General features: G+C 36.3%; 1 protein-coding gene across 16 annotated transcripts in view; it reads left to right on the top strand.

The window, feature by feature from the left end:
* The window catches only part of DYRK1A (dual specificity tyrosine phosphorylation regulated kinase 1A), a 151,488-nt gene that overhangs the window by 42,995 nt on the left and 90,702 nt on the right, over positions 1–17,791 (top strand). For 13 of the 16 annotated variants that reach the window (XM_073231353.1, XM_073231348.1, XM_073231361.1 and 10 more), the window contains one exon: positions 10,962–11,046. The exons of 1 other annotated variant lie outside the window; for it this stretch is intronic. In XM_073231353.1, coding sequence (XP_073087454.1) covers positions 11,037–11,046 — 10 coding nt within the window. In that variant the 5' untranslated portion in view covers positions 10,962–11,036. Of the gene's footprint in view, positions 1–10,961; positions 11,047–12,402; positions 12,496–17,791 lie in introns of those variants that run through there. 2 more of the 16 variants (XM_073231356.1, XM_073231357.1) reach the window with 1 other exon arrangement.

Here is a 17,791-nt window from a genome sequence, read left to right as displayed (position 1 = left end):
CTCTCAATATTCTTTCATTCTTTGAGATCCTTTTTTCTTTTTGTGCCTCAGCTTATTTTTATTCCTCTTCTCTAATTTCTATTTCATTTATTGTCTCTTCCACCATATCTAATCTGCTCTTAAAACCTTTCATTTTATGTTTCATTTGTGATACTCTATTCTGTAATGATTGGATCTCTGACTGGAATTCATTCCAGAGTTCTTGAATATTTTTCTGTACCTCCATCAGCATGTTTATGATTTTTAGTTTGATATCTTTCAGGAATATTCATGAGATCGGTTTCATTTGACTCTTGTTCTGGTGTATGTATGATTTTGCTTTGAACCAGGTTCCTTTGGCATTTCATATTTGTATGTGGCGCCCTCTAGTGCCCAGAAGCTCTACTCTCTGGAGCTGCTCAGTCCCTGGAGCAATGTTGGCGGTCGCAGGGGTGCAGTGTTGGTGCCTGGGCGGAGAAAAGAGCTGTTTTCTGCTTCCCAACTGCTATGCCTGTCTCTACTGCTGGAACCAGTGGGCCAAGCACACAGTTATAAGCCTCTATGCTTTGCATTTGTAGCTGCTGTAGGCAGGGCTTCGCTCTGGCTGGTCTGACGCCATGGCACGTTTTGCCTGTTTGGGAGCCAGGTGCGAGCTGGCCGGGAGAACGGCGCAGTTTGCTGCATGCCACAGTGGAGGGCCTTGGAGCTGCATAGCCAGCCAGGGGATTGGAGCGCCTGAAGATCATGAAAGTTCCCAACCTGCTGGGCAGAGTACACCTGGACATGTTGGTCCATGCCATTTCTCCCGAGCAGTAAGCTCTGCAATCCTTGTGCCTTTAGCAGCCATCTCATTCTTAGGAAGTCTCTCAGACTGCCTGCCCTTCTTTTGTCCCAGAGCAGCCGGATATGGATCGCTGTTTTTCACAAACTGCTGGAATCTCAGTTTCTCCAGGTATTCTGCCTATCTTAGCTTTCGAATCCCCCTAATCACCAGAGCACCATGCAATGCAGATTTGTGCTCCCAGAGCAGGTCTCCAATGCTAGGTGCACAGCAGTCCCAGGCCTCCACTCCCTCCCTGCTCCATTTCTCTTCCTCCTGGCTGGTGAGGTGGGGTGGGGGAAGGGCTTAGGGCCCGCCGGGTCATGGCTTTGGTACGTTACCCTGTTCCGTGAGATCTTTTCTGTTCTCCAGGTGTATGCAGTCTGGCGCAGCCTTATTTCCTGTTGCTTTTTCAGGACTAGGTGTATGAATTACATTTTCATATTATACATGGCTTTAGGAGGAGGCCTCTTATCACCTCTCACACCGCCATCTTTAGTACTCTTTTAGAAAATACTTATTTAATACCTATTATGTGCTGTGGTTCATGCTGTGTACTTAAAGTATAATCACAAACATGTTAAGCTCTCTGTTGTTAAGGAGAGTATATTTAGTGAGAAGGTAAACTTGTATTACAGGCAGTTACAGAGCACTTGCAGCACATGCAAAGGGTATTGAATCCAGTTTCTTGAGAAAGGAGGTCAGGGAGTCTCGTGCCAGTCATTCTTACAGGATTTCCGTTGATCAAGAAAATTCTAGGTTAAGCTTTTAAAGACTTGAGAGTCTAAGATTTTCACTAGAAAAATGCACATGCATTTTTGAAAATTTAGAAAATACACAGGATAATAACAATTTCCCACTACTATTTACATTTTGTGTGCAACCTTTTTTTCTGCACACTATTTTTCTCTTCTTTTAAAAATCAAATATAATCATGCCTGCATTCTGCCATATTGCCCATTTTTTCTGCAGAAAATAGTATTTTTTTTTTTAGTTATTTCACTATACCAATGTGTTCATTGAACATTTACTGTGATATAATAGAAACAATGGGACTAACCAAGCAGCAGGTAGTATCACTGGACTAAGAACAGAACATGAATGGTCAACAAAATATAGTGGTAGATAAATAAATTCAGGTTCAGAGAGTTGAGTGAAAATGCAGTGGCTTTAAGCTGGATGAGGGGAAATTGAGGTAGTGAAGGATGGATAGGATTTAAGTAAAGAAGGGACACATTTTAGGTAGGGAAATGTTTTGCCACTGGTGCAGAAGAAGGTTAAATGGCATTTTATAGAATGCCATGCTCAGCTCTGAGTTCACGGCAGTAAGATTTCACTTGTTCTTAATTTACAGAGGTGTAAATATAGGTTGAAAATCATGTGCTTCAGGAAGATTTTTTTGGTAAGAGTATGAGGGTAAATGGGACAAGGGATGGCCTACCTTTTAACTACAGTAGTTCCCAAATCTGGCTGTGCTCGAGAATCACCTGGAAGTTCTTTGAAAGAAAAAAATCCCAGGGTCCTTTTCCACCCTTCCAGAGTCCATATCTCTGGGAGTGGTGTCTGCAGTCTAGTTTTGGGAACTGCCTCTACTGTTTCTACATACGTACTACCAGGCCTGGGAAGATGCATAGTTCTAGGTGGCATCTGTAATACTGAGCTTGAAATAACAGCCTGAGCCAAGGAGATTGCAAAAGGCATGGAGAAAACTTAAGGCGTGAGGCATTTTGAAAATTGATAAGATTTAGTGACACCATTTAGAGTAGATAGAGATGTCAGCAGTTTCCTAGGAAGAATGACAGTGCTGGGGATAAAGAATGGAGGGTGAGTTGCATCAGGAAGGGAGTGAGGATGCATTTCAGGTAGAATGAGTTGGAGTAATAATGTGGCACTGTAGGTGACATCCAGCAGCTTGTTGGACCAGATAATGAGTGGGAGGTTAGGGTAGAGGAAAGAGTTCTCAATTAGTTCACAGTAAACCTTTGAAGTAGTTCTTTTGCAAGGGAAGATTTGCAGAGAAATGAGTGGAGAGGCCAGGGGATGGAACTTGTGGGTAACACCTGAGGTTGGGGCTAAAAGCAAAAGAGATGTGACTATTTGGAGAATAACTGGTACCCTGAATTATAAGACCACACACATTTTAAAAGAGATTTTGAGGAGGTAGCATTTCTAAGTTGCACGAAAGTGTAGCAGGGAAAATAAGTAACCTACGGTCATTTTACTGCTCTTAGTAATAGGCTTGTTGGAGGAAAATATAAACTGTTAATAACAGTATGCGCTTTATTATTTCTTGACTTTGTTATTTTTCTGTGTTTTTGAAATGCAATGATAATTAAAAGCAGTGGTTTCTAAAGGTGTATGTAATTATATATGTTTAAAAGTAGTTATAACCAATTAAGTATATGTGTGCATACACTTCTTTAAATTACATGTGTATTTTATAAATAAAATTATATGTGTGTGGATATATATTTTTTAGATCTATTTAGAGAAGTTAGTGCTACTGGAAATGAGAGAGCAGAGTGGTTGTTTCCCAATGCATTTCTTAGAAAGTAGTTAGGAGAAGGTCTTGCAGGCTATTGATTCAACATATTCTTCCTATGTGTCTTCTGTCTGATAAATACTGCTCTGTTTACAGAATATACACATGAATGAGATAGCTCCAGATGTTAGGGTTAGGGAGGGAATTGTAACCAGGGATAGCTTTGATTCTCAGAGCACCTAGAGGTAATTTAATTCCGTTTTAATTCCTTTTAGGAGCTAGGATCTATTTGTATAATAGGAAGTTTAGTACATTCTATGTAAGTGATATAAAATACCGTTAAGTAGCACATTAACAGAAGAGATTAAAAACATCTTGGTTTTTCATTCACATCACTTTGCTGTTGTTCATTCTTATTAGCAGATGGATAAAAGCAGGCTCCAAGGTTCAAAATTTACAGTAGTCCAAAATTGGAAACAAGCCAATTACTTGGTTAAAGTAAACATATCTGTGCAGTGGAGCGCTATACAACTATTAAAAATGGTGGAAATTTATAAATCGTTGATGTAAAGACCAAAAAAAAAAGAAAATGCCCTAAGAGCAGAGCTTCTTTCTCTTGGAGTAGTTAGACTTTCAGAGCTTTATTCCTGTTTAGTTTTTTCTTCTCTCTCTCTCTCTTTTTTTAAGTAATGAGCATCCAATAAAAAAAACTATTTCAAATAAATGATGGGAGAAAAACTTGAGGTTTTTATTTTTAAATGGAAAGAAAACTGTCATTGCTCAGAAATATATAATAGAAATATAATCACACACAGTTGGGCTAGAATGGCGACAGGATTTGTTTTTATGGCATACAGTTCTGATGAGAGTGGGCTGTAATGGGTGCATCTGAGCAGGGAGTGCCGACTCACAATGGGGCCTTGGCTGAGGTAAGAATGCCGAAAATGGAGTGATGAAGCCAGTTTGAAAGCCTTCTGCGGTGAAATCCAACCGAAGAATATGTGGTTTGATGTGGTGTAAGCAAGTAGGAAAGGGGTCCCGCCTGATTTTAGTTGGGCTGTAGTTGGGAGATTGGGGTGATGGTGACACACATTAACCATGACTGCGAATACAGGAAGGAGAAATGTGTATTTTCCATCTTTCCTCCCTTTTTCTGAGCAGGGCAGAAGGGTGGGGGAAAGGTGAATTTGATTTTACTGTGGGGCCAGAGAGTATGGGCTTTGGAGTCACTTTGCTTGGGTTTGAGTCTTGTATCTCCACCATTGGTCATGGGAGACTTAGGACTTCACTTTTTTTTTTCTGGGCTTTAGGTTCTATGCCTGTGAAATGGGATAATAGTGCTATTTGCGTTATGTAATTATTTGTGGGGACTGAGTGAATTAAAGGAAAGATTGTCCATTAAAGATTAGACATTTCATGCAGTAATAACTGGTACACAACAATAACTGGGACATTCAAGCTCAGTTCACTGTGCTTTGGGAAATGTGGGGCTGGAACTCTACTATGGAGAGGTGAGCTGGAGGTAAGCCAGCTTTTAAGTCTGCTTCCTTCTGCATAAACCACTTAATGCATATAAGTACTTAATGTTGTCTTTCAACTAGCTGCCTTAGAAATGAGACTTGAAGTAGGTCTGCTTATTATCATAGTATCACTTTTATATAGTAGTCACTGTCCATTAGTGGAAGTTAGGTTACTGAAAAGTTCTGTGGTCTAAGAATTTACATTTGAGGAACTCATAATACATATAAATATGTTGATGGGTGGGGAGTTTGATATAAACCTGTGCGAATCATTTTATTTTCACACTCAGTAAAGGAAGACAAAGGATAGCAAGCCAAATAGATTATCAGTGGTTGTTGGTGTATTTTGAATTACTGATAGGGTATCTGTGCTTTACACTCCTCAATCTCTCCCCTCCAGTCTTAAGAAAGATACTTGTGAATGCATTTTGCAGCGTTACAGATAATATGCACGTGAGGTATCTCTCTCCTGTTTTCCTGTATTTATTGCTGTATCCAAATACTTCGTGCCTAATTTTGTCTCATTTTGAGTCCATGTAGTCCCAGAGAGGCCAAGTAACTTGGTGCTTGACATGTAGCAAAAAACTTTGCGCAACGCTTATTTAATCCACACAGCTCTTAGTTCCTGAACCTTCTCTCCAGTGCTTACTCAGGGTTACATTAGTTCTTACATAATGTCATGCGAAGTCAGATCCTCTATCCCCTTTAAATACGTATCTCAGCCACTCCTACCTGCAGTGTGCCATTGGAGTTGTAGAACCCAAGATTCAGGTTGATAATTCTTCATATTTCGTTTTGTCCAAGGCTTTGGTGCCAGAATGACTTACCTCCTATTGGTTTTTACCCTCTTTTCAGTTTTTCTCCCTTAAAAATATTTTTGGTAAAGGAAATATACCAATCTGTTATATGCTGCAATCAGATTTTCTCTGCTAGACCAGCTTTTTGGGGGGAAGTTATTACTTTAATGCTTTCATAAATTTGAAGTGTTTTTTACAAATTAATTTACTGCTAACGAGCTTTCATATTTGGGATGGTTGAGGTAGAAAATTGAGTACAGGGTCTAAAATCGGAGTTAGATACACCTAGATTCTTGCATCTTTGCAATTTTTTCATAACCATTTTAGTGATCCTTAATGAAAGGCATTTTGGTGTGCCGGAAATAGGAACTTTGGTGTGGGACCAGAGTTCACAAACTGTGACCATAGGCCAGGCCAGTCAAGCTCTCTGACCTTCGCTTTTTCCCTGTTGAGGAAGTGGAAATAACACTGCCTTCTTGTAGGGCTGTTAGGAGATTAGATGTGTCTACTTATGTAAAGCGTCTCAGTTGAGTGGCTGGTATGTAGTAAGTGTTGAGCAAATGTTCCTTTCCCTACAGTTTTATTCATCATTTTGATTGGATGTCACATTCTGAAGTCTAAAAGCTTTTTGCCTTTTTTATTTTAAGACTGTGACTATTTCCTAGGGATATTGTGGGGAGTCGTAAATGTTTTTTTGAATTTTAGGATTTTGTAGTACCCAGTTAGTGAAAATGCATTTTCTCTTAGGCCATTTGATCATCTTACTGGGAATTAGAGTTACGGAATTTTTTTTTCTTCTGTTGGGTATCAGAACCGTGGCATTTCCCTGTTTGCTTTTCCCTTTGATTCCTTTAGTTATTACACTGTAGAAAATTTGGAAAAAGAAGATGTTTTGTTCTTTTGCTTCTTAATGTTAGTGTAAATGAGCAGAAGTTCATAAGAAAAGCCAGTCAAATGTGTACTTTCTGGATAATCATACTGTAATTTTAACCCATGGAATCAAATTTTAGATCTGTAAACTAAGTTTTCCTTAATTTCATTTTTTTAGCTTTTTCTTTTGGAGATGGGAGCTTATTCTCAACTGGAATCTTCTGAACATTCAAAATTGTCCTTTTAAATCCCATTGTGTATAGTATTTTATTTTTTCATGTTGGTTCAATTTTTTAAGTTGTGAAATATACGTATGAGAATATATAACATTAAAATTAAAAGACTAAAGAAAAACTCAGTTCACTCAGGTTACGAAATAAAACAGTACCTGCTGGTACTTCTGAAGCTTGTATCATAATCGTTTTGTTCACCTGTTGCTTGTAATACTTCCCTACTTCTTCAGTTGTTTTGAAACTAGATACAATTTTTAGTTTTGTCTTTAGAAAACACTGTGACATAGGAGAAAACATCGTAGCTGCCATATAGGTCATTAACTCCAGAGTCCGTCTGGATTTGCCATATGATGCTAATGAATTCATTTCAATCACAGTTTTGCCAGTCTTCATCTTTGCAGAGTACTACCTTAAAAATCTCAGTATGTCAGAGCTTTTAATTAGGTTTCTCAATATTTTTTCTCTCTCTCTTCAGCTTTCTTTTTCTCTCTCTTCCCTGCTGCCTTCCCTTCCCATCTACCTTTCCCCCTCTCTGCCTCTCCTTGTGTAGAAGGAGACAGATGCCAAAGGGACTGAGTCTGATACTTGAGCACTGAACCTTCCTTGTTGTACTTCAACTCAGCCTGTTGAAATTCTGAGAAGTAAACTGGAGGTTACTTTTATGCAGTGATTTTCAGGCAACTAAAAAATGGTTTGTAAGTTTAGCTTCCAGTTCCCATTTAAGCTCTCAGTTCCCAGATTATTTGTAGACCATTATATTGCCTTTGGCAAAAAATGAGCTGAAACATACTGTAAAAGATTCTGAGGATTATGTGAGGCTCATGTGGTAAGGTAGTAGATGCTTTTCATTAGCATCTAATTTTGCCCATAACTTGTGAATGACTTCATTTGTGGGGGAAAAAATGAAAAATGCACTGTAAAGTTTTCTCAGAAAGTATAAACTATGACTTATCTGGATTTTTAAGCTTCTTTAGAAAGAAAATTTTATTTATAGTTTGCGAAAAGTACATTGGGTGTTTGCTGTTATCTACTTACTGTCATAAAACTCTGACCTAATATAAACAATTTATGAAAAGTCATCAGCCTGAAGTGATCTTTATTTAAGCAATCAAGACTTAAGGGGTTTTCCTCAGTGTTACTCAGCATTACTTAGTAGTATATGATGATTTAGCTGCTGCATATGAGAGCAGGAAATTTTGTGACTCAGAGATACCTTAGTCTTTTTCTCAAGGCTGCTTTTCAAATGAGAAGTGATTAATGGGTGGCTTTTCTAAAAGATGTCAGGTTTATGGTCAGACAGTTCTTTTTTTTCTTTTAACTGTTTAGCAGTCAACTGTTATTTTTTTTTTTGTTTTTTTGAGAGGGCATCTCATATTTATTGATCAAATGGTTGTTAACAACAATAAAATTCTGTATAGGGGACTCAATGCACAATCGTTAATCAACCCCAAGCCTAATTCTCAACAGTCTCCAATCTTCTGAAGTATAACGAACAAGTTCTTACATGGTGAACAAGTTCTTACATAGTGAATAAGTTCTTACATGGTGAACAGTGCAAGGGCAGTCATATCACAGAAACTTTCAGTTTTGATCACGCATCGTGCTATAAACAATCAAGTCAGATATGATTATTCGTTTGATTTTTATACTTGATTTATATGTGAATCCCATATTTCTCCCTTATTATTATTATTATTATTTTTTAAAAATAAAATGCTGAAGTGGTAGGTAGATGCAAGATAAAGGTAGAAAACGTAATTTAGTGCTGTAAGAGGGCAAATGTAGATGATCAGGTCTGTGCCTATAGACTAAGTATTAATCCAAGCTTGACAAGGGCAACAAAACATCCACAGATGCAGCAGATTTCTCTCAAAACAGGGGGGTGAGGTTCTAAGCCTCACCTCTGTTGATCCCCAATTTCTCACCTAATGGCCCCCCTGCGACTGTGCCTGTCTTAGGTTGTTCCTCCCTTGAGGAATCTTACCCGTCTCTGGCTCACCAGTCATCTTCCTGGGCCATACAGGGAAATGTAAAGTTGGTAAGTGAGAGAGAAGCAATATTGTTTGAAAAGGTTAGCTTTTTACTTCTTTGCAGATTTATGCCCTGTGGCTTCTATGCCCAGCATTTGTCTTGAGGTATCTTTATATGGTCAGACAGTTTTGATAACTTTTCTCTTATCTATAATCAGATGGGTTAACCATTGTGCCTCTGGCCCACCCATATTACCTTTAGATATTTAATACAACAATGAAATAATTTGCTGATTTCTAACAGCTTTTAATAAAATAAAAAAATTCTAGTGTCTTATTTGATTCATCTTACCTCTTCAGATGCTTTTACATCAATGATTCCCATTCCTGTTGTGAGACCACTGAAGTTGCTGAGGCATAGGTAGCATTGTAACATCTCATAGATGAAGAGTATGATGTGGAGAGCCCAAACAATTTGATAACACATAGTTCATAGCTAGAGATTTAGTTCACATTTCCTTTCTGCATGGTGCATTATAAAGACTGACCATTTATGAGGGACAAATTATTAGAAAACTTTTCAAAATAAAACTTTAATCTTGTTTTAAATATTGTTTTTGCAAATAAAACTGTTCTGATGTAGTGCTCTAATAATGTTCATCCATCCATCTGTCTATCCATATGTCCCCCAAATTGGGTACCAGTTGGTTCCATGTCTAAGGTTTTACTGATACCATAGCAGCATCTAAACAGGAAAGGTGGTTCCTAAGGAATGGAGTCTGGAATATAGGTATTGATTTTTAGGCACAGCAATTCCTAAGTTACAACTAATTCATTCATTTAAACCCCTGCCCCTTGAGCTCCTCTTTCATTTGTTGCTATTTGGAGTACAAACTTCTGGCTTTTAAAAAACCTGGAAATTCAGAAGTTGGAGGGAGAAGTAAGTGAAAAGGAGAAATATTTGGGGTCAGTAAATACAGACTCGAATATATGAGTCTTGTCTAAAATGTTTTTTATGACCCACTGTCTAAAATGTTTTTCTTCAAACTACCTCAGTAGTTTTTTACTTTGTTTTGCTACATTATTAGAATTCTACCAATTAGAGGTTCATTTGGGCTAGCTAGCTAGCATCCTTGTTTGAAATTGCAAGTTTTAAAATGAATTATTTCAGTCCAGTTGATTTCTTCCTGTTATATACCTGAAATGAATACACTGAGGCAACAGAAACTGAATGGTAACTTAGGAACATAGAGCTACTTAAGGGAAAGGATTATTAAGCAGGATGATTGGGATACCATCATGTAAAATTTAGGGAATTACAGGTATTAGGAGTTGAGAGAGAGCTAACAAAGGAATACAACCTATTTTAGAATTTGTCCGGATAGAGGATTTAGAATTAGTTAACTTTATGTAATTCTTCTTAAGTGTCCCCACTGCTCATGACCAGTAATGTCTTTTGGTATCAGTAGATTTCTTTTGGCTAGGCTGGGAACTTGGCTAACATAAACAACATTATTTCCTTTGTAATATTTTTTGAATTACACAATGTCAATTTAAAAAATAAATTTTTATATCGAACTCATTTATAATAAATAAGGTTTGAAAAGCCTGTGTGTATGTTTATCTCTTTTGTTACTCTGTGCTCTCATTTGATAACTATGAGGTTGCTTTTGCTTTCCCATCAGCCGTTTTGAAATTTGCTAATCTCGTGAGGTAGCAGTGGAAGCAATAAACAGGAAGTACAGTGAAAGAATTATAATAGAGTAAGAGAAACCACCTGGAGACCAAAAGGGGGCTTGTGAGCTTAGGGGGAGCCTTTGTGAACAGTGTTTGAGAATTTCATTTACAAATACCATTGATAGATTGATGTTATCTTTCCTATAAGTGACTTTAATTACCTCTGCTTACCTCTGCTAGTAAGCTGTGATGAAAAGTGAACTCACATGATTGGTGAACTGATGGACATTACAAAATATAGATTTTTCTCTCCAGATAATTTATATAGTTCCGTGGAATATTGACTGTTACTTCATACCTAGAAATGCCTGGAATTTTCATTGGGTGGAAGGCAAATTTAACTTTTTCTCCTTCACAGTCGAATACTTCAGGTTATATGTAATCACTTTTCATTAGAATTATTTTCAAGTAAGCTTAAATGAATGTTAGTAAATGAATTTGCAGTAATTTTCTCTCAGTGTTTTGGGGATTGTTGTTACATTAGATGTTCCTCGGTTAGGGGTAATTGTCTTGCATCCTTATCTCTTATCATAATCTGTTTTTCTTCACACAGTGTATAGTTTTGCTGCTGGACTCTTCCCTCCCTTCCCCCACCCCATCAGGATGATATGAGACTTGAAAGAAGACGATGCATACAGGTGACTCAAGTTTTGAAATATCGTAAAACTATGGCTGTCTGAGAGAATGTGGGAATTGGTGGTGGTATATTTTGAATGGGGGAGCTTTCAGATAAACATCATTAATGGGAGGAATTCACTCAGATCACTCAATGCAAAAGATAGTTGGGTTATTTATTAAATTTGACTTTGGGAGTGAGTTTGCTAATCAGTGACTTACCAATGGTATTACTATGAATACAGCATAGTAATTGCTGGTACTTGACCATTTCAAAAGTGGATGGTTGTCTAATACTTTGGTGAGAATTGAAGTATTTCTGTTAAATAAATAGAATATTCACCTTTATGGTTGAATACATGTTTCCTTCAGATCCCTATTAGAATAGAGCAAATCTTTTAAAGGCATAGGGAGTAGATGCTAGGGTATCTTAAATAAGACTGACAAATTAATATTACACCCATATGTATGATTCCTTAAAGAAATAGGATCTGGAATTTTGTTTTTTCTTTCTTTCTCTCCATCCCTCTTTCTCTTTTTTATTTGTTTCCTTCCTCCTCTCCTTTCATGCCTTTTGTCATTTATATTTATACAGGAAAAGCAATATGAAGGCATTTTTGAAAGAATATTTTTGATTGCTGTATAATTAATCCAGGTGATCTTATTCATACTTGGGAAAATGGAGTCTATTCCATCTATGACTGTGTTCAAACTCTTAAAAAAGTGTAATTAATGGATAAACTGTTGACTTTAAACCAGTATATTCTTAAATCAGGCCAATTGTGAGGCATTTTGTTGAAGCAAGTGGCTTATATTTGTAGACTTTGTCAGAGATAGTCTTATTTGATTATATTTATAAACTGAAAATGTGTTCTTTAACTGGAATAAGAAAAATATATAAGCCTTGAATAGATACTTAATTACATCACTGGTGTAATTCTTAGTTTTTGCATTTGGTTTTTATTTTTGGTGATCTTTGTTTTCTAAAAAATAATACCATTTTTGACTTAAGTGGAATTTAAAAATATGTCTCAGATGTACCATTTTGAATGAAGAAATGTGCTTCAATATATTCTTAAATTATAGAACAAATAATATTTACAGTCAAGAGGGACTCAAACTAATGGTAATTCTTTTTTAAGGAAAAGGTGATTGAGTAGTCATCTCCATAATCTGTCTCTCAGGTGTGCACATACATACATACCTGTATGAGGTGCACCATATACACATTCTGGCTGAGTGGCTGATAAAACCAACATGATGCTGAGGCTGAATATCACCATCATAGAGAAGTTAAATAGGAATATTTAGAGAGAAAAAATTTAGAGTTTTATGAAAATTTTGTTGTCAGATTTTATAAGTTTGACCTTTTGGTGCAGGAACAGTTTCTCAGCACTGTCAGCTCCCGGATTGCTCCTTGGGCACTATACTGCACATTGGCTATACCAAGTAGATGCTCACTTTCAACTGAGGTCAGTAGAGGAACAAAGTATTTTTGGGGTATCTCATAGATTTATCCATGAATATTAATGATATTGGAGATGTTCCCTTATGAAATTTTGAGGTGGCAAAGTTGCAATTTTATCTTCACAAGATACGAAGTGTTCCCAAATAGCTTTTTCTTGAATGGCATTTTATGGATGAAATGAAATGAAATAAATATCTAAAGAGTAAATACAGTTTATAAAGATTATCTAGTTAATTTTATGAATGCTGGAACACAAAATTCTACAAAGATTAGTCTTATAGTCCAGTCTCTCTTATTTGGGCTTGTATTCTTTAAAAAATTATCAACATTTATTGGCTTAAAGAAGGAAACCCTAGTAAGGAAGATCTGGCTGCTTCTAATGTATGTATTAACTATTGATGTATTTCCCTTTTAACAATTTAAAAGTTAATAATTGTTTTTGAACATAAAATTAACAGCTTTCCTAATCATTAATTAATGCAGCAGTTTGCTCTTGTATTACTATGCACACATTTATTATACTTCAGCTGGTAGAGTTTTAACACACAAAAGTTCATAAGGAGTTTTTCAGTGAATGTTATTTCTAGAGTGCTCATGCACACTCGAAAGTGAATATTCTGTTTTTCCTTAGGCGTTCATGGGACTGACTGTATGTTTAAATGTGATGATAACTTCAGTGTCTCATACCATTTCGTTGATTAGGTGCAGGTTCAGGGATACTAGGAAGGACACTGAAGTTGTTTTGACTTTCAAGATCAAAAGCTTAATACCGATTCTGAACCCCAAGCTTTTGATGTATATCTAGTACATGTGTATATAGGTGCTCTTGTATTTGTTTAATTGGAGGGTCTTTTTGCCTATTTTAAGATACGATTGCTATATAAATGAGGCAAAATCGGATCTTTTTATTTTTGGAAGAAAATTTACTTCTGACCATACATTCATTTGGCTAATATTTGCATTGTACCAGGTGCTCTGCCTGTAAGGATCCCTGTGCTTAGGAATCCAGGAAAACATAGTTCATTTGGAGGAGGGGGCAGAGAGTAAACAGGTGGTGTAGTGGATGTTTATGATAAATTTTAAAAACTTATCTATTGAGTTCAAGTCATCTAGAGTAAAATCAGAAAATACTGTTTGGTTAATAGCATTCACAGCAACAACTTCACCTGACCCCCATGTTGGTGGTTTCAGAATCTACATTTGTATTCTACTCTTCTCACCTGAGTTCCAGACTCATGTAACTACCTCCTGGATGTCTCCCCTGCACACCTTCGTCTCCCATTTACTCTTTATTCCTGTAAGTGATGAGTGACAGACACACTGTCACCCTGGGAATTAGGAGTCTGTCTTGACCCTTTGAATTAAGAGGTGACCAAATTCAGTTTATTAAAGATGTAGGATCACTTCCTTCTGAGACTGAATTTGGGAAATGACCACTTCATAGATTACTGTGCATATTAACATAAAAGCTCTTGTATTTTTTCCATTTCTTTGAAAAAAGGACCTCCCCATCATTAATAGTATAATAAATAAAAATAATAAATAAGTATATTTATTATAAACTAAATATTATAAATATATTATAAATTACATATAAGTATGTATTATATAAAGTTATATAATATATAAATAAAATACTAAAAATAAAATTATTTTTTACACATACCCATTAACATCCAATGGAACATTATTTGTATTTGGGAAGAGCTGTTGTATACAGCACTTGATCCTATTCTTTATTTTGTTGACATGGGCTTCTTTAACAACTAAGATTGTTAACAGTAGTGATAAGTTAGTCACTTTAAAAGTTAAAATAGTTCTAGAACATAGAGAGCTATAACTGTTTGGGGAAGAATACTTGAGAAATTTATTTTAAATTGTGATTTGTTCATAGTGTCATATTTCTTATATGTATGAACTTAAGTGCTTAAAATAATTTGATGTGCAAAATTATAAATTTTGTCCCTAGCTAATTTTAAAATTGAAGTTTTTAGGGCACATTGCGTATTTCAGTGATCATAGGTGTATGGCATATTGTTTTAGAACAATTAGAAATCAGATCTGTACATTAAAAAATCCCAACTTCCTTAATCCCATTCACATGCAGGGTGAATTGAGGGAGCCAAAGGGTTTGTACAGTGTGTATTACCAATTTGCCTCCTTTTGGAATTGTTCTTCACGTGATCCTGTGTATCTGGTCTTTCTCTACATGCGTTTTCCCTTCTTGAGCTCTCATGTGTTTCTTAACCCCCTGCAATCTCATTTTGCTCTGAATAATTCAACAAATCTATTTGGTAAATGGTAAATCCAGTGGTTTTTTTTTTTTGCTCTCAGGTTTTTACTTTTTCTCTGTTTATTAAGTAATATACAATCACTGAAAAAACAGGAAATTTATAAGGAAATAGGTAAGAAGGAAACACACCAGAGTTCTATTGTCCACTGTGCTATGGCATATCCCCTCCAGGTTTTTGTTTTCTGTGCCATTTTTGATGATTTGAGATTACCTTGAATATCCATACAGGATGATGTCCTTGGGTAGAATCTATTTTTTATTATTTAACATCTTTTTATTGGCCTAACATTATTTCATAAATGTTTCCCTATGTTATCAAAAACTTAACTAACTGTAGAGATCTGCTCTCACTTTGAACAGCAGGTCCTATCCTCTTTGTATGTCTTGTGTCTGTCTAGCAGTGTTCCTGGGACAAAAATGTGCTCAAAAAATTATTGCAAAGAGAACAATTTTGCCCTCCTACTAATGCCTAAAAATATCTTAACGTGCATTACTGCTTTAATATATTTCTTCAGATGTTTTAAGAGTTCCTCATTCACTACTTCCTTTTCCTTTTATAGTGCATATTTTTATTGTTTAAGTTTCTAATTTCTAAGTGGAAGCGATTAGTAATGATTACATCATGCATATATCACAAAAGGAGAACATAAGATATAGAAAAGATGATGGGAAACCTGAGGTTAGCCACATTGCAGTTGTATTTCTTTGACCTTAGTGCCTTTTTTCAAGACGCAGGTGAAAGCAAATAGGTTAATGTTCATTTATTTAGATTTTGGAGATACTTGGTAAATATACCTCCAAAAGAATGTTTGAGTTCTGGGAAGGTGATAGCAGGAAATTTTTTTTGAATCTCCACAATTTCCCTTAAAAACTGAGTGTCTAGGAAGCAAAACCAAAAACTCAGAGACACCTTCTACAAGACTAGGTGAAGTCTCCCTACAAACCCTAATACAAACAGCTAAGGACATATCTCTAGTAACTATTAAGACATGTGAGGTGTTAACATTTGTACAGAGCAATGCAGAAGGAAGCAGTAGGGTATCTGATGGACCTGAGATCAGGAGAACCCCAAGATGGTCAACAAAGACTCCCTGGAAAGCGTGGCAAGCAAAATTGAGAAAGCAGCTGAAACTGAGAGATGTTTTTAAGTTCCCAGGAAACGAGGGGCCCACAGTGAGTTCTGAGGGGTCAGAGCCATCTGATCCTTTATGAATTTTCAAAACTAACCAGTTGAAGCTCCTGTCCTGATCAAGTGCACCCCCCCATCCCCCACTTAAGGAGATGCTGCTGGAAATAGAATCCAAATGAAGCAAAATGGAGTCATGGAGGCAAATGAAAACAGCTCAGATCAAGTGGGAGAAGGTGAAAGCACAGATCTCATTCATAAGGCTGTATTATAGTCTCCTTTATGAAAACAGAAAAAGACTCAGACTGAGGCTGGAAAAGCTACTAAGTTTCCTTAAAGTTTTTTGTTTTGCATGAAAATGAGCAGTGGCGAAGGGTCACAGTCAAATTCCTCACAGAGGTTTTATAAGAAAAAAAGGAATAAGGGGCAGAACAATACTTCTGCAGACAATAAAGCATGCCAGAAAGAAATACCCATAAAACTAGTGAAAACTGTAACTTAGTGGTTCAAAATGAACCCCAAAGAAATTCAGAAAGTCATACAAATAAGGAAGGAGCTACATAAATCCAAATAAGGAAGTCTTATAATTGTGGTAACTCAGGAAAGAGAATAAAAAGAAAATTACTCAAAAAACGAAGCAAACGTGAGTGAAAAAACCCAATGGAAAATTTCTTCAGAGAAACAAGATGAATAGGAGAAAAAAAGTTTAAACAAAAAAAAGAATTGAAGAAAAAGATGCATTCTAGAGAAAATGAGTTATTAAAGACAGGCAGTGAAGTTTCAACATTGGAGAAATAAGTCTGAAGAAGAACCAAAGCAGTGAAACTTAATAAATACTAATAATGAAAACTCAAGTAAATTTCCTGGAATTAAAGATTAACCACTACATTTGGAAAGGGCATGCTGTGTACTTGGATAAATTAATCCAGAAATGACCAGTATGTAGACATCTTCTGTACAAATTACTGGTCTTTAAACAAAAGGAAATTCTTGGGGTATCTAGGCAAAGACCCAAGTCATTTTTAAGGGGAAGAATATTAGATTACCTGATTTTGATAGCAATGCTTTATGCCAGAAGCAATGGAGTGACATCTCAGGGAAAACAAAAGAGAGCCAGGAGCTTTATATCTAGTCAAATTGACTAAAGCATAAGAATGGCAGACAAAATGTTGTGAAAATGAGTGTGAATTTGGGGACTATTGTTTCTTAACACATCAGGAATCTACTGGAGAATGAACTGGCAACCAAAGAAACCACTGTGCGGCCATTGATAAAAAAGGAGCATTAAATAGATACTTGTGAAACTTAAATGATGGTTATGAGTGAGTGTAATTTGTAATGGCTGTGTTCTCTGCAATGAAGCAAATACAATTGAATGCAAATAGTAATAAGAAAGAATAAAGTTGCTGATTGCTTCAGTTACTCAAGGGGAGTAGAAAGATGCTACTTCAAATCAGACACTGGCAGAAGAGGGAAGAGAGGGGGATAAAGTTACTGATTAAATTTCAGTGATGTTCCTAAATACGGGAATCAGTAGGTCACACTCCTGCACCACAAGACACATAATGAAAAGAAGGGAAAATTGATCTGGGGTGTGATATAAATACATTAATATAAAGCTAACTATGAGAGCAAACTACAAAGCTCCAAATCTCAGTTTCTTCATATGGGGAATGAGAAACAAAATAACGGTAACACTGCCTCGTAATACATGTAGTGCAGAGTGCATACGTAGCACATGCCCAGTAGATAAGCTCTAACTTTTATTATCATCATGGCCCTTCCCAGTTACCTTACTGTTATGCATATTTGGGCTTAGATTTTCTTGAATTTCTCTTTGAGAAATTGGCATGTCTTCTCAAATTACATGTTAATGCCTCA

Source organism: Manis javanica, chromosome 3, assembly GCF_040802235.1.
Source record: "Manis javanica isolate MJ-LG chromosome 3, MJ_LKY, whole genome shotgun sequence".
Classification (NCBI taxonomy): Eukaryota; Metazoa; Chordata; class Mammalia; order Pholidota; family Manidae; genus Manis; species Manis javanica.
This window is presented reverse-complemented; position numbering and strand designations above follow the sequence as displayed.